This window comes from Sinocyclocheilus grahami, unplaced genomic scaffold (assembly GCF_001515645.1).
Source record: "Sinocyclocheilus grahami isolate Dianchi unplaced genomic scaffold, SAMN03320097.WGS_v1.1 scaffold92.1, whole genome shotgun sequence".
Lineage (NCBI taxonomy): Eukaryota > Metazoa > Chordata > Actinopteri > Cypriniformes > Cyprinidae > Sinocyclocheilus > Sinocyclocheilus grahami.
Window position 1 is genome coordinate 1,126,328 of NW_015505271.1, and position 22,270 is coordinate 1,148,597.

The 22,270-nt window shown below is 36.2% G+C and overlaps 1 protein-coding gene across 1 annotated transcript in view; it reads right to left on the reverse strand.

Annotated features, from left to right (window-relative positions):
* The window catches only part of cacna1ba (calcium channel, voltage-dependent, N type, alpha 1B subunit, a), a 121,877-nt gene that overhangs the window by 52,513 nt on the left and 47,094 nt on the right, over positions 1 to 22,270 (reverse strand). The window contains exons 7-15 of the mRNA XM_016275226.1: positions 12,788 to 12,903; positions 10,294 to 10,377; positions 10,010 to 10,093; positions 9,467 to 9,685; positions 7,072 to 7,184; positions 6,711 to 6,795; positions 6,089 to 6,156; positions 5,294 to 5,400; positions 4,141 to 4,203 (exon numbers count right to left, since the gene is read on the reverse strand). Coding sequence (XP_016130712.1) covers positions 4,141 to 4,203; positions 5,294 to 5,400; positions 6,089 to 6,156; positions 6,711 to 6,795; positions 7,072 to 7,184; positions 9,467 to 9,685; positions 10,010 to 10,093; positions 10,294 to 10,377; positions 12,788 to 12,903 — 939 coding nt within the window. The remainder of the gene's footprint in view (positions 1 to 4,140; positions 4,204 to 5,293; positions 5,401 to 6,088; positions 6,157 to 6,710; positions 6,796 to 7,071; positions 7,185 to 9,466; positions 9,686 to 10,009; positions 10,094 to 10,293; positions 10,378 to 12,787; positions 12,904 to 22,270) is intronic.

A 22,270-nucleotide genomic window follows, 5' to 3' on the forward strand; every position in this document is an offset into this window, starting at 1 on the left:
CAAATTAACAGTTTTGTAGTCTAGACCAGAAGAGGGTTGAGTTTGAGTCAAAACCGAGATCCAAAGAAGACTGAGTCTGAGTCAAGACTGAGTCCACATGACAAGACCGAGACCATGAAAGTATGCTCTTGGACTCAGACATGAGAACCAAGACCAAGACCTTGATCTTGTCATGGACTCTGGAGCATGTGAACTCAGTCTTGACGCTGACTCAGTCCCTTTCTAGTCTGGGTCTTGATTTAGATATGAATGAGTTGGTCTCGACTACAACATTGAAAGTTAATATTAAATAATATACGTTTTTGACAATATTGCTGGAAATTTTGTCTGTTTTTGCTCTACTAACTAAAATAGTTCTAAACAAAGCCAAAGCAGGATCTGTCTAACACTGAACACAGCGGAGAGATACAAAGAGTGAAAAGTACATGTCACTGCTCTTGGAACGGCGTTAGTTTAAGCAGATTTGAGGACTGGAACTAACCCCTGTATAAATAAAAAGAAGGTCTTTATGGATGCCAGATTACAAATATTAGTTATAGGCATGCTTTACTCATCCTGCAAACGTTTGTGAACAATGATTTAGGTCATGAAGTTTAACCTTGCAACCTATACTCTAAGTGTAGGACATTTAGAGGGATTTGTCAGGTCTAATGACCTCATATCTATTGCTCCCTTACAAGGAACAGTTCACGCACAAAAGACATTCTGTCATTGTTTAATCACACCCCATGTCATTCGGATTTAGAACGACATGCTTGTGAACAAATGATGACAGAAGTCTCCTATATTTATCCTATCATGTCTTTTCTGGGCAATGTCATCTTATACCTTATTTCTTATCCAATTAGTTAGCATGAAGAGAACATGAATCAAGACAGTTATTGCTGTAAAAAGTACAAAAGTAAGGAAAAGATTCAGCTGGGGAAAAGTGACACGTCTACACTTCTCTTTTCTCCACATCGCTCTATTCTGGGCACACCTCTAGCAGGCAGGCCGTGTTCAAGAGAGTGATGAGTGAAATACAGCAATGTGTAGACAGGTGATGGGACAGGGAACACTCTCTGAGGCTGGGAAAGAGATGAGAGACTGATTTTCAGACACTATTTACTGCTAAAGCACTAACTAGGCCTTGTGGTGTGAAACAGTCCTGAGGTCAGACTGTAGCTCTTGTGGACAAGCAGGACGGAGTGGTGCAAACTCCCTGGTTTTACTGTATGACAGGACCTCAAGGTGTGATCTTCATTTCCCTTTTCTGTTTATTTGACTTTTGGCCATGTTAATAATAACAGATAGCAGAAAGATCACAGAAAACTTTGGGGGGAAGAGGGGAACAGGATGTTCAAACTTGCATGAGCACTACAGCTCAATGAGTCAGAGCATGTGTACTAATCATTATGCCACAGCTCCAATATTTCCCCTTTTCTATTAAATATTAACATACTCAACAAAAATAAAGACTGGAATGTTATCAACGTGCTATAAGCTGCTGTAAACAGTGTTAGCAGTATTGCTAACGTTAAGCTAATCACTCTGGCTTAGCTAACTTTCTCTGGCTAAAAAAAAACTATACACATCCTTCATCAAACTCTTAATTTTAAGTGTGGTATCGACCAAAAATAGCTTACAACAGCTTTTAAGTACAAAGAGTGAAATGTGATGGATGATTTTTTTTTTACAGCTGGCCAAAGGTTAAAAATTAAATCACAGGTTAACGTCAACATATATTTATGAAGGAGGGGCAAGATTATAGTCCACATTGTCAAACACTATGAGGTGTGTCAAGGATGAGTATTTGTCTTTTGTCATACAGATGATCAAAACACGTCCATTCATGTACTGATGCAGTAGTCATGCCCTATGCAGTACCATTACCTCAAGTAGTGATGTGCAGGGGAGCAGACAAAACTCCTAAAACACATACAGCACACATTGAAATACACAGATATAAACAGACACGCTAAGAGCCCCCACAGTGACAGAAAACAGGTTAGAGGACTAACATATGACAAGAAAATCAGTAAGGAATAAATATGTATAAAAGACAGACAGTGCAAAACGAATGGTGGAAAAATGAAAGAATGTACAAAACAGTGGAGAGAGATGAGATGATGGCAGACTTATCCAGACTCTCTACAACCCTAAACCCTTCAGTACTGCTCAAACTGAAGCATTATAGGAATAGTTCACAAAAAAGTATAATTCTGTCATCACTCACCCTCATGGAGCCATATGACTTTTCTTCTGTGAAACACAAATGTTTAATGTCCTAATCACTCTTTTAAATATAGTTAAAATCACTGAGGACTATAATTTAATTAATAATTTATGCATTTAGCAGACGCTTTTATCCGAAGCGACTTACAGTGCATTCAGGCTATACATTTTTTACCAGTATGTGTGTTCCCTGGAAATCGAACCCATAACCTTTTGCGCTGTTAACGCAATGCTCTACCACTGAGTCACAGGAACACAAGACTAAAGCTAACAAGCCCCGAAATGAACCATAAAAGTACAATAAAAGGATTTCATATGTTTTGTGTGCTATATTCGGAAATCTTCTGAAGCCATACAACAGCTTTATGTGTAATACAGACAGGCTTTTAATTGTTATTGCCCGAAAAACTTTATATTGTGAGTTTATTAGAGTTCATCAGAAAAGTGGTAATGTCTCATTTGTGAATGAATCATTCAGACCGGTTCGTAAACTAGAACAATCAGTTTACTGAAAAGATTTGACTCAAAAGAATGATTCATTCACAGATTGTACTGATCTGGTTCTCAAAACTAACAATGATTTTGCAGTTAACAGTTCCAGAGAAACGTATCATTAAATAATCATAATTTATGAAATAATGAAATACACCTTAGTTTCGGTCTGCTTCTCACACTAAGTTATTGTATGACTTCACATGACCACTTTTATAATGCTTTTTTGTCTTGTAACAGCCCTAGTCCTCATTCACTTTTATTATGTGAAAATGAGAGGATATTCTTCAAAAATTCATTTTCTTTGTTCCATTAAAGAAGGTCAGTCGTACGGGTTTGGAATTATATGACGGTCAGTAAATGATGACAGACTTTTTATTTTTGGGTAAACTGTTCCTTTCCATCACCAAAAACTAATAAAAAAAATCTATCACTAGCTTGAACACAAATGTCTTTTAACCTTTAGCTTCTCAAAAGATTGACAACGAGCCAAGTTCTCTGTTTTTAAATCTATCTATTCTATTTAATTAAGAGTATAGAGTATATACTGGATTCCTGAGTTCACCTGCCTGTATGTGTAATAGAGAATATATATGTGTGTGTGTGTGTCGACACTCTCGCAATGGGCTTGTTGTCTGACAGGAGTGCTGACTCATTAGGCACTAACAGTAGCAGAAGCTCTAGTAGTGATGCTCACTGGGAAACATAAGGCTGATTCTCAGAACACGGCTCAATGCCAGCGGCAGCCAATGAGCCCAACAAACAGTTAATCTAGAGTATCCAGAAACTTGCCTGAGCCGCTAGCTAAAGAAACACAACAAACATAAAGTTAGAAAAAAAAATTAAGTATAAAACCCACTGATGCAGCTGCATTACACTAAAGCAGATTAATACTGATAGTTTAGCTAGTTTACCTCAAGTCTACACTTACACTTTATTCAGCAACACCTTATAATAGCTTTCATTAATAAGCGAGAAACAAGATCAACCATACCAGTAGCTCATGAAGATTTTAATATTAATATAAGCATATATGAGTGTATATTCTCATTAAAATATGAATTGTTTGATTAATTACATTAACAAGAATTATCAAATTACATTATCACCATAACAATTTGAATGAAAATTTAATTTGAAGAATATTTTCAGAGCATTTCCTTTTATCATTATTTCTAATTCATTTTAAGCAATAACTTTGTATATTTTATAAAAGCCATTATAAATGTTACCCTTCACTGATTTTACTCTTTATGGTTTCCCTCTCATGACCTATGCATAATATTTTCATGTATAATATTTAATCTGTTAAACTGCAAGATTCACTGTGAATGACAGGTCAGCAAGATTAGTTTGGTTGTCTGGCATCATGCAAGAGCAGTGTGCTGGGACAGAGGAGGCGAGGAGATTTGAACAGAGAGTAAATGAACTCACGGTGAATGAGAGCTGGAGTTGGAGGAGCTGCATGAAAGAGCACCAGGATTTGGCCTTATAAAACTGCATATGCCAAAAACAAAAACCATGAGAGGGGAAAGAAATAGTTTGGTGGGGCGGAGTCAGAGGCAGAGACTGTAGCTGCCAATCACTCTGACACTAACTCCACCCAACTCAATGGGAAGTACATATCAACAATAGTGTAACTTCAAAACAGAATTTAAAACAAAACAGGTGAGAAGGCATCACAGTATTAGGAAAGACATTCAAATTCCAGGTGCATTCAAATAGATTCAATTAATTAATTAAATTAAATTATATTACACAAAATTAGTCATTATATTATTCTATTAAATTATTTTAATATGACTTTTGAACACTGGAAAAAATGTCCTCATAATGAAAAATTACAAACAAATAAATAAATAAATGTGTTAACTCAATATAAACATTACAAAAATCATTCAGAATTTCTACAAGAGTCTGAGGGGGGAAAATACAAAAGAGTCATTTCCAGGGCCATAACCACATTGAAAGGAACGTTACCCCAAAATTCAGAATTGTGGTTGATCAAATATGGTTGGTTTTAAATTAGGTTTTTAATTCATAATTGTCTTTAATTCATTGAATTGCCACAATAACTGTCTTTAGCTACAGTTAAACAACCAATTTCGGTTAAAATGCAAATAACTGAATCAGATTTTGATGGCATGATTCATTTGATTTATCATTCATTCGCTAAATATATTTTCCATTGTACATTAATTGGTGTCTAACAACAAATCTTATCAAACACAGACTGATTTTTCAGTTGGGCTCAGCAGGAAAACATAAAGAAAATCTGTAGATCTCCACACAGCCTGGCTGAATCAAGTATACATGTCATTTTAGAGTAAAGACAACCAATTATGGGTGCAGGACCAACTGCAAAAAGAACATAAGAATCCTACAGAGACATACTGAGGACCAAATAAAAGTGACAACAGTAAAATAACAAAAAACCAACACCCAGAAATGTGCTTACAGAGACAAACAGAAATATGATTCTTGGGACACATAAAAAAAAACAATGAAGAGGACATGATAGGGTGATGAACAGGTGTTTCAGAGGATTAGTGAAAGGGGAGGGCAGGTTTAATGCCCCCTGACTTACGCTGTGATGGAAATGTTAGCGGCCGACATGGGGCTGACCTCCTTTACCTCCTTGGCTTTCTGCAGAGCCAGTTTCTTACTGATGGCCTCCTCCTGCTCCTCCTCATCCTGACAGAGGAGTAAGACACAGAAACAGAGAATGACAGACACGTATAAATTTGCATTCAATGGCAAGCACCGCTAGCATCAACAAATCAAGATAGTGATGTCCCAAGAGCCTTATGGCCCTATACTGTTGGTATCGTCTTCATGTAAGGCTGTAAATCCCACAAAGGACTGAAAGCTTCATTACCTTGAGTTATTGACCAGGGCAAACATTAGTCAGATCAAAAGAGCCCTTACAGACAGTCTCATGAAACTAATAAAACTGTCAGAGCATGGAGATAGGATCACACATTTGGTATACACAAATGTGAGACTCATGTGTTGTGTGCGCAGGAACTGTACAGATGTGACAGTGACTAGTATTGGCCATGTATGTACATATTTCATTTTTGTACAGCCATGAACTGAAACATTTGCTTTTTGTTTTGTTAGTTTTTTGGTCTTTTTATGCACAGTCACTTTTTTGATAGTGCACTTTGGTATTCTGTTGTCACTTTATATGATAATCTTCAGTGAAATACTACTTTTCAATGGATGGATGACATTTGAATTTGTTTGTTGTGTGAATTTATGTTTTGTCAATCATGATTTGTTAACTGAATCTACGCACCCAAAAAATACTTTTTATGTATAAATTGGCACAGGACTTTTTCATATGTTTTGCCATACATCCTTATCATGTCCAACCAACCTTGGTGAGTTCTTGTGCATTGGCAAGATTATCAACAGCGATGGCCAAAAAGACATTGAGGAGGGTGTCTGATCAAATGTGCTTTAAGGAATTTGCATGAAAGTGGTAATCTAATAAAACTGTCAAGCAAGTCAAGTTGTCAATTTTTTTTATGCAGTCTTTTAACACACACTAAATGTTTGGGGTCAGTAAGATTTGTTGTAAAGAAATTAATGCTTTTTCAGCACAGATTAATTAAATAGATAACATTTATAATGTTATAAAAGATTTCAAATAAATGCTGCTCTGTTCCTCTTTTGAGCACCAAATCATTATTAGAATGATTTCTAATCGATCATGAGATGCAGCACTTTATATTTTTATGATGCATAAATATGCTTTTTTATTCAATCATAATTCAATGGCCATTAGTCAATTAGTCCATTTGAACCACTAATAACAAGTGTTCTTGTCATTGTTATCCAATTTCTTGTCTGGTGTCTTTTGAAACTTAATTTGGAACCGTCAACAAATCAGAATCAAGCATTTAACTATGTCATGGTATAAATATGATCATTTAGGACAATAATCTACAGAGCACCATAGATCTCTTACTTGGTAACCTTGAATATCCTCAGCAAACGTAGTGCTCGCAACACACTAATGCCATAAGAGGCTCCTGGTTTTACTGCTGCCCAAATCACCTCAAAAATGCTACCCACAATCACCTAAACACACCAAAGAGAGAACACAAACACACCAGGCACAATTTAAATTTGAAAGCAACGCTCATTTCCAGCATTTCAGCAATAATTAAAAAAAATTATAATTCTAATCATATAATTTGTCAAAATGTCTTGCAGCTGCTGTCTTTGAGGGGGGTCAGTAGGACATCAGCATTCCTCTGTTTCTTATAAGGCAGAACCCCTGGCATTAGCTGGAAAAGGAACATGTATTGTTGTTGGTCCCGCATATCATTTGTATCTGATGACACTCTTACTCACCCCAAAGTCAAAGCAGTTAAATGAGGAGTGAAAGTAGGTCCTGGGCCCAAGGCCATACATCTTCAGACTCATTTCTATTAGAAACAGACCAAGGAATACAAACTCCGCCAAATCTGTATACACAAAAAAGCATTTATCAATGAACTTTTTAATAACTTTTTAAGTCCTGTCAAGTCATGCCAGTAATGAAAGATGTAATAACCTACTGACAAAATTATCCTCATACTATGTTGCTTCTGTAATAGGTTTCAACATAACATAACAGTTAATAGAGCTCAAGTATAATCATCCATGGTGGTCTAAAGGTGCCAAGTCAGAGTGGTGTGGCCTCATTGGCAAGGCAAGTCAAGGCAAGGCAAGTTTATTTATATAGCACACTTCGTACACAATGGTAATTCAAAGTGATTTACATAAAAGAAAGTAAAATAATCATAAAAAATAATCACAAAAATAAAACAAGGAATTTAAAAACTTTTAAAATAATTTTATCATAGGTAAACAACTGGGCAGGTAACTGAAAAAGATGTCATCACATTGTGCTCTTGAGGAAGACAAATTAAATATTTTGGGGGAGCTGTCCCTGCAATAATTGTGGCCTTCTATAAAAGCATCAGCTCAATGACAATTAATGATTAGTATCAGTTGGCATGCAAGCAGAGGTATATGTAGGAGCTGGGGCAATGCTCCTTTCTCATCTTTTGCACCAATCTGCCACAAGGAACTCTTTACTGTGTGGACTAAAAAATATGTGAGTTACTTTCTTTACATTAACATAGTTGAGGCATGAATTGAACTTTAGAACCAGTGTTGGGGAAAGTTACTTTTAAAAGTAATGCATTACAATATTGCGTTACTCCATAAAAAAGTAACTAATTACGTTACTTAGTTACTTTTTATGGAAAGTAATGCGTTAAGTTACTTTTGCGTTACTTTTTAAATCTGGACAGAGCTTGCTTGTTTGTTTTTAAAATAAAAAAGTTATATTTTTGGCAGATATAAAAGCCTTTTCATGCCAAAAATGAAATTAATAAGCCTTAGGCTGAAGGGAAAGTACATTTACATCCGTACAGTAGAATGCAGAAGAAGACATTTCAACACACTTCAGCAATAAAAAAGACACACAAATGTTTGTCTAGAGTAATTTGTGCTTATTAGTATGGTTGATCTGGATCATCGAAGGTCAGAAGCAAACACAGTGGCTAATAGAACGGGACTAAATACATAAAGGATATTTGTGTTGTTTAACATTTAATTATTGCAGGTTTGCGTCATATTCTGAGTTGCATTATTTGTATTCATTTTGAGGAATACTGAATCTGTGTTTTTTGTGAGTGAGATGAATTAATGCATATTCATATTTATTTTAGAACTACAGTAACATCTTCTGAATTCACAGCATGGCGACACCAGAGCTGTCAATCACTAAATTGGAAAAAAAAGGTAACTTGCGTTACTTATTTGAAAAAGTAACTCAGATATTCTCTTGTAAATTAAAAAGTAATGCGTTACTTTACTAGTTACTTGGAAAAAGTAATCTGATTACGTAACTCGTGTTACTTGTAATGCGTTACTACCCCCAACACTGTTTAGAACGGACTGCTCACCTGACATGGATCAAAAGTCAACACATGGCACAAATTTGGACATTTTCTATATACAGTACCATTCAAAAGTTTAGGATTCGTATTTTTTACATTTATTTTGAAAAGAAACAATGCTGCATTTATTTTATCAAAAACACAGTAAAAGCAGTAGTATTGTAAAATATTATTAAAGTTTATGTAAATATTATTTACAATTACAAAATTAAAATGTCCTTTTTTTCTGGTGATGACAAAGTTGAATTGTCAGCAGCCATTACTCCAGTCTTTAGTGTCACATGATCCTAATATGCTGAAAACCTGATATATTTTTCACGATTGTTTGCTAAAAAGAAAATTACAACCGAAAACAGCATTTATTTAAAACGTTTTTTTGCAACAAAGTCTTTACTGTCACTTTTGATCAATTGAATGCATCCTTGCTTAATTATTTGTAATTAACTTCATTAACTGATCAGTGTATACTGTAATTAATTTAATTACATTTTTAATCTAAAGACTCTTCTTTTTAACTTATGAAACATAGCAGTCAAAACAACAGGGGCAGTTTTATGTACAACTAAAATTCAGATGCTAAAAACTAAAGCTTGACTTTGAGTCAAATCTTGAGATAAGTTGAACAATTAATGATGCAAATACAAGGAGCATAGTATTTAAAAGCACTTGTTTTGCATTGATTTTTGAGGGTTTTTAAATTACTCCCAGTGCACCTAAGCCATGTTCAAATATAGTTCACATAAACCTGTGATCCTCCAGAGAGCTGTAGTGATGCTTTAAAGATGCGGTTCACTTACACAGTGCATATGTGAGCCAGTTGGGCTGGTCGTAGTGAACTATAGCCACACACAGTGTGTTCAGTCCCACTATACACAGAACAGTCCAGTAGAAGCTCTGGGCCTTCACCATACGGCGGATGAAGAAGCGAAACCTCTTCGCTTTTCTGCGAAAGTATGATGAGCTCTCGTTCTTGCTGCTCTTCAGGCTTGTACGGGTGAATGGAGAGCCCTGGGGAGCTGCGGAGAGAGAGACTGTTTCAGATGTTCACAACAGCTCACAGATGATGGAGGCGAGAAGAGAGGAGAGGGATTCAACACATATTCTGATTTGTTAACGTCTTCTTTATCCATCTTTCCACTCTCTCTCTCAATCTCCTTCTATTTTGGTAACGATTCTCCGTTTATGTTACATGTAAAAAAAAAAAAAAAAAACATCCCCAAAACCATCACAGATGTAAGCTTTATAACACTTTTTTAAATCAGATTTTTTATTTTCTATGCTGATTTTGGAGAAAATCTACCATGAGTTCAAAGGTCACAGGCATTAGGCCTGGATCTTACCGACTGATGAGATGTCAGTGAAGTGGTCTTCTCCTTCCTCTGCATTGATGAGGTCATTTTTGCTCTTCTTGGCTCTCTTCAATACTAAACATGTTGAAAAGCGAATAGTAATTAAACAGTAGTAGTATTAAATATAATAACAAATTCATTAAGAGTATAGTAAAAATAATTGAAAAATGAAAAATTGTTATTACCGTAATTATTATTATTAGTAGTAAGTAAGACTCAATCTCTCTAATGCTCTAATAATGAACAAATATAATACTTTATTTCTCAATGGTTACCTGGGTTGTTGCATTTCCTCTTGTACCAGGCACCATCCTCCTTCTCCTCTGCATTTTTATCTTCTTCAGCAAGCATTACTTCCTCTGAAACAAAGATATGTCACTACTTACACTATGTATGTCTTGCATCTGAAGCCATGATGTTTTTATTTTGAATTAAGCATCTAAATGAATACATGACAGTCTGAAATTGTTTTGCTGTTTTGAGGTTGTTTGCCGGGGTATTGCCACAGTATGGTTGCTAAGCTATTCTAAGTGGTTGTTCTATGCAGTTGCTAGGGTGTTCTTGGTAGTTGCACAGGTGGAGAGACAGACAAAAGCAACCACTATAAGGCTTATTGTAACCTGATGCCACACACAGTAATCAGTGCTGTCACTGAAGATCTGACAAACATCCAGCAGGAGGCAGGGACAGCAGTGAGCACTGTATCACCCAACACATTAACGTTTTCAACAATGTGATTAATATCTGATTGACTATAACGGCTGTAGCAAGATACAGGAAGAAGTCAAAGCACCTGTAAGCAGTTAATTCCATCACGGTTTTATGGTGTTAATACATCAAAGCCGGGCCACCATAGAGGAGTTCGGGAAATCACCTCTCTAAGCCAAATAAATCCCCATGGAAGAGCCTTAGTGGGCTTCTGGGAAATAAAACGGAGGATACTACATGCTGTGACAGAGCTAATTAACCCCTGCGCTGATGGAGGATCATTAGTTTTACAAGAAACTGTGCCACCTTAAGAGAAACTACAGTATTAGGATGAGAGGTAGAATTATAAAGAACCAACAACATCAACATTTAAAGCCAAAACATTCCTTTAGGAAAACAATTTTATCCATTTTTTTCTGATTTCTTCTTGTTATGATGATTTTTTGTAACATGCTAAGGTTTCATATTTCCTATGTCCATCTACATGGAAAATCAAGGGATTTCTGGCTTTGTCCATTGGGTATTTCCATTAATAATAGCCATTAATTGTAAAATGGTTATTGGAAGTGTGCCACTGAGAATTATTAAATTACATCCTTATGAAATCTAATATACTGTACATGAGGACAAACATCACATTTACATCCGAATGGTTATTAATCTACATGAAACTGTAAATTACCCAAACCCTAAGTTTAGCTTAAAAATTAGGTTTAATCATCTGGATTCAGTCAGATTTACTGAATGGAAACTATTTTTGTGCCTGGCACTGCATGTGGAAAATCATCAAGTTTGACAGTTCAAACTATGGGTGGGAAATTTGTTCCATTATTTTATATTGCATCATAAAAGTCCATATTTCAAAATATTGTGTTCATAATAACTATGTTCAAATTCTTGGGTTCAGTGGAATTTTTATTTTAAAGAAATTATTACTTTTATTCAGCAAGGATGCATTCATTTGATCAAAAGAGAGAGTAAAGACATTTATAATGTTAAAAAATAAAATAAAATGTTTCAAATAAATGCTGTTCTCATGTACTTCTATTCATCAAAGAACCCTGAAAAAAAGTTTCCACAAAAATATTAAGCAGAATAACTGTTTTCAACACTAATAATAAGAAATATTTCTTGAACGTCAAATCAACATATTAGAATGATTTCTAAATGATCATGTGACACTGAAGACTGGCTGCTGAAAATTCAGCCTTGCTATCACAGGGATTAATTTAAAATATATTAAAATAGAAAACAGTTATTTTAAATTGCAATAATATTTCACAATATTGCTGTCTTTACAGTACTTTTGATCTAATAAATGCAGCCTGGGTGAGCATAAGAGACTTCTTTCAAAAACATTAAAAAACCTAACCAACCAGAAACTTTTAAAAGCCGTAGTGTACATTTATAGCACATATGTTTTTTCTGTTGATTTCTGCAAGTGAGACCCTTTTTTTTAAAAAGTTCTGTTCAATTTTTGGAGTTTCTGAAATTTTGGTGCAGTTTCAAGGACGCAGCATCATGCTGTTACAGTACAAATACTGCAATCTAATTATATTGGCACTAATATTAATACATGCAGAATGTGTCAAACTGGTGAAAATCCTGAGAAAAACTTGAGAAGACTATTACTAAACTGATCAGTGCAAATCCACAGCCACAGAAAGCTCCAACACATTGAGTCCCTGGCTGATGAAAGAGCTGTTACAGGCAGTCATGGGAAGACTGAGGGTATGAACCAGCTGGTGGAGAGAGTGGAAGGCTATGTGGTTGCCATGGAGAGAGGAAGTGCTGAGCAACAGACAGGCACAGATGCATCAGCTCCCATCGCGGCCGAGGAGAGATCCGGGAAGCGAGTGAGATATGGTCATGGGAGAAAAAACACAAGGGGACAGAACACTCTGTAGGGAACAGACGAAGGCCTTCTGGTGGTTGCAATGTAGATAATTCTCAGGTTCAAGTCTTGAAAAACCCATGAATGTCTCTGAATTTGAAAATGGGTACTGTGGAGATATTACATATCAAGTGTTAATAGAGATATTGTTCATTTGAGAGACTGACCTGCCTTGCAGATCCACTCCAGGTAGCCGGTCAGCTCCCTCTCGATCTGCTGTTGTCTGCGAAGCTTCAGGAACTCCTGCCTTTTCTCCACACGCTCTCGCTCCTTTGCAAACTCCCTGTTTGGACAAAAGCACATAAATTCACATCCATAAACCCACTGTACTGCACAGAGGCATCAGGGGAGCCCTGCTCAATGGCACAGGTCATGTGTATAAGAGCATGCATGTATCTCATAATACAGTGATGCACCCACAAAAGCAAATACACCCATTGATAACACCATAAGGTACATCTTTGAAAAACAAAAGTGAACGAGATAAATGTACCAAAATGAAACGTTAGAGAAAAAAGCAAGTACAAGGTGTGGCATCCACATTTGCAAGAGCTGTAGAAAAATCAATGTTTTAGAATCAATAGAAAACAACAGCTAAATGTCTACAGTTTATGCCTCACTTTAAAGCTGAAGTGTGCAATTTCTTCTTAATTGTTAAAATTCCTTCTCCTATCCCAACTTAATATATAGAGTCAGATAGTTAAGCCAATCTTATATTCATTTTATATTAATTGTCAAATATAATTGCAGCGTGATGCATTTAGTAGACTAACTATTGAAGTCTATAAATCTAAATCTATAGGTTTGTAGACTTCAGTAGATCTGCTTAAAAAGACCCATTAATCCTTGTTTTCAGCATCATTAACAGCATATAGTATGAAACTCGAAAAGATGCAAAGCAATAAAACAATTTCAATATATACGGCACAAATTGTAGAAATAATATGACAATATTATATATTATTATATATACTATACAATAATAATATACAGTACTGCTCAAAAATTTTTGAGTGTTTTCTTTTTTAATATATTTAAATATATTTTAACAATGTAGAAGTCTTTACTATCACTTTCGATCAATTTATTGCACCTTTGATGAATGAAAGTATGAATTTCTTACACCAAAAAAATCTTACAGACCCCAAACTTTTGAGCAGTAAATATATATAAAATTATATAATTATTATACACAATATAATAATAAGGCATCATCATCATCAGTTAAAACTATGTGATTTTTTTTAAACCTGTTGAAAACATATATTATTTCTGCAATTCTAATTGATGATAGTAATGGTGCACTTTAGCTTTAAGCACACAAAATAGCTGAAATGACTAATGTAAAATGGTTGATTAACTTCCTCAAGAGACGTTACAGCCTCACAAGGAAACAGAGGTCAATCCTTTATTCTCAGTAATGCGCCTACAGGGCGAGACAGTTTCTCTCATCTAATCTCTCTAACTTTCACCCCACAGTATGACAAAACTGTGTAGTAATACCTTGATTAGATATTAAGCTCATAGGTCAAAAAAGTGGTATTTACTTACAAATGGCCATGCAATGCCTGTGAGAGGCATATTTTACCCTGACTTGGTTATTAAATGAGTCCCATTAATTTTCATCAGTATTACAGCTTTCTCTGCAACATGATTATGTAGGAACACTAAGGGGAAAAAACGTACTGTTTGTGCCCCCTCACAACCTGCCATCTGTTATCACACCAATTAGAGGACAGCATGATGATTGACCACCATTACTCTTTAACAGGTGCACAGAGTGTACAGAAAGGAGGTGAAAAAAGAGCTATAAATGCAAAGAACAAAGAAAAGAAGAAAATAAAAGTAGGGTGGACAGAATGTGAGGGATGTGATGCTCCTGGAATGAAAATGTTACTTCATGCTCGAGAATGTGATCGGAGCAGGAAGGGAATGTGAATAGAAAAAAACTAAAGGAGAAAAAAGACAGAGACAAGACAGAAAAGAGAGTAAATATTGTATAAGTAAATAGCATTTTCTTGTAAAATGTAGTCCAATAATCTTTGTATTATTTACAACTATGTACAATTTGTGGTAAAAGGAATCTAAAACTCTGGAACACAAAAGTCCATTTTAGTCCATAAAATAAAAGTCAATGGGATCCAAAAGCAACATCCCATTGGACCCATTGACTCTTATTGTATGGACAAAAAAAATATCTTTTTTTTTTATATCTTGTTTTTTGTTTCACAGAAGAAAGAAAATCATACAGATTTGGGACAACATTAAGTGGATGAGTAAATGATGGCACAATGTTCATTTTTTGGTGAACTATCCATTTAAAGGGTTAGTTCACCCAAAAATGAAAATTAGGCTGTGTTTTTCTCACCCCAGAGCTATCCTAGGTGTATTTTTTCTTAAGGTGGGCCTTTAGCCCCGTTGTACCCTATATATATATATCATTATTGTGATGCGGGGGCCCTGCAGTAAGTCATAGCCCCGGGGCCCAGTGCGGTCTTAATGCGGTCTCATACGTCATCCGCCCAGAACTGCTTCCATTTACAACAGTGAGTACAAGCTAGATTAAAGTGATTATTACGTTTTGAATATGGATATTTTTCTTACAAAAACGCATCGATTTGCTACAGGAGGCCTTTGTTCACCCCCCGGAGCCGTGTGAGACACTTCTTTTTTTATGGATGGGCGCTTTTTATTTAACTTCTTTTGGACTGATGCACTGCAACACTCACTGACTGCAATGATAGAGCTTGGAATAATCAGGACAATTTTTTATATAACTCTGAATGGATTCGTCTGAAAGAAGAAAGTCATATACACCTAGGATGCCTCGGGGGTGAGTAAAACCCAGCCTAATTTTCATTTTTGGGTGAACTAACCCTTTAAGAACATGATGCTTCACTAGCATCCAGAACACAACATACTGAAGCGGTTCTTCAGCTTGATTTCCATTAAACAATATGGGGAAAATCCTCTTTTTCCCTCCCTGCATTGCAGTGGCAGTGTGACAGTGACAGTGAGTGTGTGTATATTTGTTTGTGAGTGTGTGACAGATGAGGAGGAATACTAACTTTGTGGCACCCTCTCTTTCTCTCTCGCTCTCTCTCTCTAACACAAATTGTGACAGTTTTTCATTTTTGGGTGAACCATCCCTTTATAAACTGTTAAAGTCCCCCTGCTGTCACTAATTTTATCCAAAAACTCATCTTTGATCATCAAAACGACATATTTAAAGTTTTTTCTTGTCGAAATATTTTCTCCATGTCTTAAAATAGCTTGAATATAACTCTACACCCATACCTCCTTTAGTATGCACAGAAACATGAAGATGCAAATGAAAATGCAAATCACAGCATCTCAGACTTCCTGCCCCACTTTCACTCAGTCAACTGAAGTAGTAAATGCTACACAATGGCAAGTGGCAATCAGAGCATGTGAGCGAAGCGGAGCGGTGTGACGCTCCGCTACGTTTTCCGCTCTATGGACGTGCGCTCCACTCATTCGCTCTAACCGCCCAAGCAAACGCTCCGTTAATATTCCGCTCACGCTCATCAGAAAGGCGCTCTGCGCTCTTAAGGAAATATTACCACTCCGCTCACGCTCTGCTCCGCTCACATGCTCTGGTGGCAATACAGGAATAATCCAGCCATAAATGTTTGAACCAGAGACTGAACCAAAGAAGGAGAGGAAATTAAAAAAGAGAGAAAGAGGGAATTATACAGAGTCATCTACAAGTCAATGTTTCAAAATGGTAAAGCGTTTATGTATCGCTCTCTACAACATCGGACATGTAACAGTAATTGATTAGCCTTTGGCTTGTCTACATGATCAAACAACTAATAATGTGTTGCTAATGTTACACAAACCATGTTCCCATTTGTCATCTCAGACAGCAAATTTATAAAAATCAACATCCTTAGGTAGAAATGTGACACGGGCTGTTTCAAACCGACTGAGACTGTCTTTGGTTTTAAGTTTTAAGGGAAAATTATCAGCAATGGTGTTGACTGAAGAATTTGCACATGGTTTGTCTTTAAGCATATTAAAAACACCAGATAGACATGTGAACATTAAAAACTTGATTTTCACTGCAGGGGGTCTTTAAATATAATCTTTGTCCATTTTTCATGCTGTTCAGTACAATACTTTGATGCCTAAATTGAAATAGGTTAGTTTTAATTTATTCAGACAAAAATAATTTTAAGATCAACAATTTCTACGTTCACACTGCAGGCAAATGTGGCCCAAATCTGATTTATTTTGCTCACATGTGACTCAGATCTGTTTCTGTCATGACAGTGTGAACAGCACAAACCGCATGGAATCTGATCTTTTCAATTCTGATTTGTGCCACTTCCATATGTGGTACTAAATCTGATCCATGTCAGATGGTTTGCAATGCAACCGCAGTGTGAACGGTCATGTCGAATTTCATGCGGCTTTTACGTCACTCTAGATCAGTGATGGGCAAACTTGGCCCTTCCAGGCCACTTTCCAGCAGAGAATTGATCCAACCCTGATAAAACTCATCTGCCTGTAGCCTTCTAGTAGTCTTGAAGACAATGATTAGCTGGTTCAGGTGTGTTTGATTAGGGTTGGAGCTAACCTCTGAAGGAAAGTGGCCTGGAAGTGCCAAGTTTGCCCACTCTTGCTCTAGATCGACAATCGTCATAATTCCGTGCTGACGGGAGACACTTCAAAGATTTTACATACCTAAAGTTATCAAGACAGTTGCGAAAGGTAATCAGTGGAAGTGTAATGTGTCAGAACTACAAGAATTACGAATTACAGTGACAACTCTACAAGCAAAACATGAGGGCTCATATCATAAAAGTTTCAAAACTCTGCTTTCTTTTGTCACATCCTTGTCTTTATTTTTTCATATTGCCTGTGCATAATTTTACTTCTCTGTGCAGATCACACTATAAATAAAAGCATAATTGCTTACTTTTACTTCCGTATGACTCCGTATGATCTGCTGCACAAGTGTTGCCAAATCCAGTTTCCCAGCGGAATTGGGCTACTTTTTCCTCTGTTGCCGCGGGATGTTTTTCAACTTCGTGGGTTGACGCGACCCCACTAACGCAATGTTTACCTCCCTGAACATGATTGCGCTAGTTTTGGACTAGTTTTGAGAAAGAATTGGGAGGATTTTGTTGTGAAAATCTGGAAACCCTGTTTGTATCCTGCACATGCGGGTCAGTTCAGAACCATGATCTGTTCACAATGGAAATCTGATATTGGCCACATTTAAAACAACAATGTGAACAGCTATACAAAAAAATCGGATCTGAGAAAAAAATCGGAATTGAGCACTAAGACTCGCAGTGTGAACGTAGCCTCAGTTAACTACAGCTGAAGCTGTGCTTCATGTCTACTTTTAAAGTAAACTGGTATAATCCCTAGCAGGGCTGCGCATGCAGTAAAGGTCAAAAGGCCATCGTGGGGTGAAAGAGATCAAGATGAAATGCTATGAATTGGCTTCTAGCAGGATCCCTGCTGCCCAACTACCCACTGAGAAGATGATACAGATGCCCACCTCTTCTCGAAACCCCCACCCCAGGGCAGTCCTCTCGTCTCTCCATGAGACCTCACAATGACCTTTTGTTTTGAAGGCAACATGGTCAGACAGGTGAACTAACCTCCGGCCCCCGCACACAACCTTGAGAGACACAGCATGCACCATGGCAACCAGTGCATCCACTGAGGACTAAAATTTCATTCACACCTCTCCAACAAATAGTCTTTAATGCTTTAACTGCTGCAAAGTCTTCTGGGTCAATCCCAATCTCCAATGTGGAGAATTTCTCAAAAATCTTAAACCTCACTTTCTCACAAGGAGAAGGACACAGCTAGAGAAGGGAAATGCCTTTATGTAACCCTTTATTTTAGCCTAATTAGATCTGCTCCTGACCTCCCAACATCCTTTGCGGCCCATGGTGTGTAGACATTTCACACTTCAGAAGGAGTTTGTAAAAAGCCTCTGCAAGTGTGATAATTTGGGGGCTGCACATCAATCTTGAATGCACAGTACTCTTGAACTAGGTTACCATGAGGACAGATACACCGTCAGAGAGCTCTCACCACACATAAAAAAAGATAGAGTCCCTGCATGGATAAAACTGCACTAATTCCATACACACCGAAACACATGTCCTTGACATTCATCACACATGAACATTTTCTGGCAGTAGTAACTGTAAAAAAAAATTTTTTTTTAAACTTTTATGCAAATCCTCTCAATAATGTGTGTCTTTGAGGGCCTGTTTCACCTTCAAAGCTAAAAACAGCTTTAAATGAATAATTTCACACCAGGAGTGTGGAGACTGATAACAATACTTGAAGGACGATGAGAGAGCATGAAAATTAAGAGAGAACAACAGAGAGGGAGAGAGGATGGGGGACTGAATGAGCTTAGAGGTAGGTCTGTCGCAATAATCAATATATCGACTTATCGCACAATATATGTACATGACCTCCATAATTTTTAGTGATGCAATATATTGCCCATTATATTTACATAAAAATTAATGTCACCATGTTTTTTGCATTCCACTTGTGCCCGTGTCTTTTGCAGCTTCTCGTACATAACGTGATGTAGTGAGGTGCTCGTTCAAATTTAAAAAATGCTTCTATAAAAAAGTTTAATCTGCAGATATGGCCTTGTTTAGGGATCTGTGCCTTTGTGCATACGGACATCTGACTGCTAAGTAGGGATTGTGTTTTTCAGCAATAGTGTGCACCCTTAATTTACAGAGAAAAGAAGGTCTGGGAAAAATCTGTAGATGGAAAAATCTCCATACAAGTTCTTTGTGAATTTTTCTTTTTTCTACTTACTATGCACTTTTTGTTTGAAAATGTTTATTTACTATTTATTAAAGTTTTTAAGGTATCTAATATGTTGATACTTAATTTCCATGATCTAAATATTCTTAAGAATTATACTACGGGGGCTGTTGAATGCTTGAATCTGATTGGCTGACGAGCGTTCTAAGGTGTGCAATTATTTTCAGGGAAATGCACAGCGAACGTAGTTCCAGGCAGCTCTGGACCGCATTACATGTCCATATCACTTCGCCATACGATTTCTGTTATTTCAAAGGTCTTACAACAGCACAATAACCAAAACCCACAACAACACTGGCCAGACAAATAAATATATGATAAAAACGACAGATCATTTTCATGTTTTGCCACATAATTATGTTTTATTATGTAGGTAAAGCACATACTCTATCTCTCCCGCTCTTTCTCCCTCACAGACGCACATACATAACTAATAGTACAGAAACATACCCACGCTAACGTTGTAATCGCTACTCTGGCAATTTTATTTTAAAAGCTACATGATATTTCTCACAATTGAGGTAACAACGGCGCTCTTCGTGAAAAAAATGAAATTAAAGTTTCACTGTTAGTAGAGAAGCTGCTGCCGAACAATTTTGAGAGACACAGACTCAAAGAGGTAATATACTCGTGCTCTCTCTCTCTTTCTCTCTGTCTGTCTAATAACTTAATTAATATCTGCATTAGTCTGCTATCAACGGCTCAAGCCTCTGTTACTATAGGTCTAAAATTATGTTTTGGAATTAGCAACAGAGGCGTTGGATGAGATGCGGAAGAAATTAATCCTACTCACAATGCGTTTTAAGTACAAAAACCGGACTCCGCTTCGCATCATGGCCGCATCACCACCTCGGGTGTGCATTTTTTTTTCTAATAATTCAACGACCCATTGTCAATGGTTCCTTACTTAAAAGTTTGTTGTCATTTGAAAGTGTGTTGGCCTTCTTGCATTATTATGCTTTTATATTATGATTATATATTTAGTGGCATAAAATGGTCTTAAAATGACAATAATATTGTTTATCGCAATTATTTCTGGGGCAATATATCGCATAACAAAAAGTTGTTATCGTGACAGGCCTACGTAGAGGGGCACAGTGTCAAGTTCATCAGTATTATAACACACAGAGTTTAATCAATTACAGGAGTGACAACTGCAGTGTGCAAACAAATGTACTCTTTTGCTTAGTGTTATTCTCACATTTGTCTCCTGTGAAAAAGATCCAAGCAATCTCACATCTCCACTAGAATGTCTGAAGAAATCTCAGAAATGTCTCAAATAATGTTCAAAAACAAAAGTCTGCAATCAGATCTGCAACACAAAAATCAAACCATTTTTATTTTTCGAAAACACCAAATTATCTGAACAATGCTACCCAAATGAAATTTATGGCTCTATAATTTTACTGTATGTTAACATTTATGTTATATACTATTTTTCTCTCTCTCTTATGTTCACTAAGGCTACATTTATTTGATTAAAAACATAAAAACAGTAGTATTGTGAAATATTATTATAGTTAAAAAAAAATTCATTTTGAACATATTTTAAAATGTAGGCTAACTGTCTTGATACTTAAGGTGAGCATTAATATATAAACACACAATTTTTATTTATGTTTTTTAAACAAAGCATTATTTTTTTATTATTAAAATCTATTTATTTATTCATTTTTTTAACCTCTGTTTTATTGTATTAGTAATAACATGGAAGAATAATTGTATAAAATTAATTTTGTAATTTGCTGAGTTGATATTCCATGCAGAAAATCTAATAAGAAATACATTTGAAATATATTTTAAAATGTAATTTATTCCTGTGATGGCAAAGATGAATTTTCAGCAGCCATTACTCCAGTCTTCAGTGTCACATGATCCTACAGAAATTATTATAATATCCTGATTTGCCGCTCATAAAACATTTCTTATTATTATCAGATTTGAAAACAGTTGTGCTGCCTATTATTTTTGTGGAAACAGTGATAATTTTTTTTCAGGATTCTTTGATGAAATGATGCCAAAGATAAAGCCAAGCTCCTAGCTCTCCAGTCATTCTGGGATTACTGTACTCCACCGAGAGAGAGAGAGAGAGAGAGAGAGAGCAGCATCACCATGTGAGAATGAATCTTTGTCGACTAAAGCCTTGAAAGCAGAGATGTCAAAGGACGCTAGAGTCCCTCTGAAGGAGCAACAATAAATATTGAATGCCACACAACAGCAACACAGACATGAAAATCCATTCACTGAAATAGAGTGAACATTAGATTGAGGATTTCCAGGAAATCATCAATTCAAATCCCACCAGCAGCTAGAGTTCACCACAAAGCATTCATCCAGAGACTTTCCATTAAAACAGTGTTTGTGTGTGAGAGAGGGAATAAGGCAAATAGAGAGAGAGAGAGAGAGAGAGAGAGAGAGATGAAATATATATTATTTAAAAAAGGAGAAATAATAGAAGTTGAACTAAATTCAAATTTGAACACATCCTCACCACATCCTCTTTGTTACTTTAATTCAAATGAATTCAAATTAAATTTCTGAATATAAGGCATCCTCAAATAAATAATGCTATTTCCTTCATTTTACCATTAATGACTATAATGTCATCTTTAGCAACCCCCGGCCAGGAATTTACTTCCAAGAAATAATGGATACATTTTAAAACACTTTTTAGGAATCCTGAATCAGTTTACTTGCATGTGTACAACATAGAGTACCAGAAAATTCCCACACAGTTGGGATTAATTTGATGACTCTGATTTCAGACTCACCCTGACAGCACCCCCAAAACCAAGTTGAGCATGAAA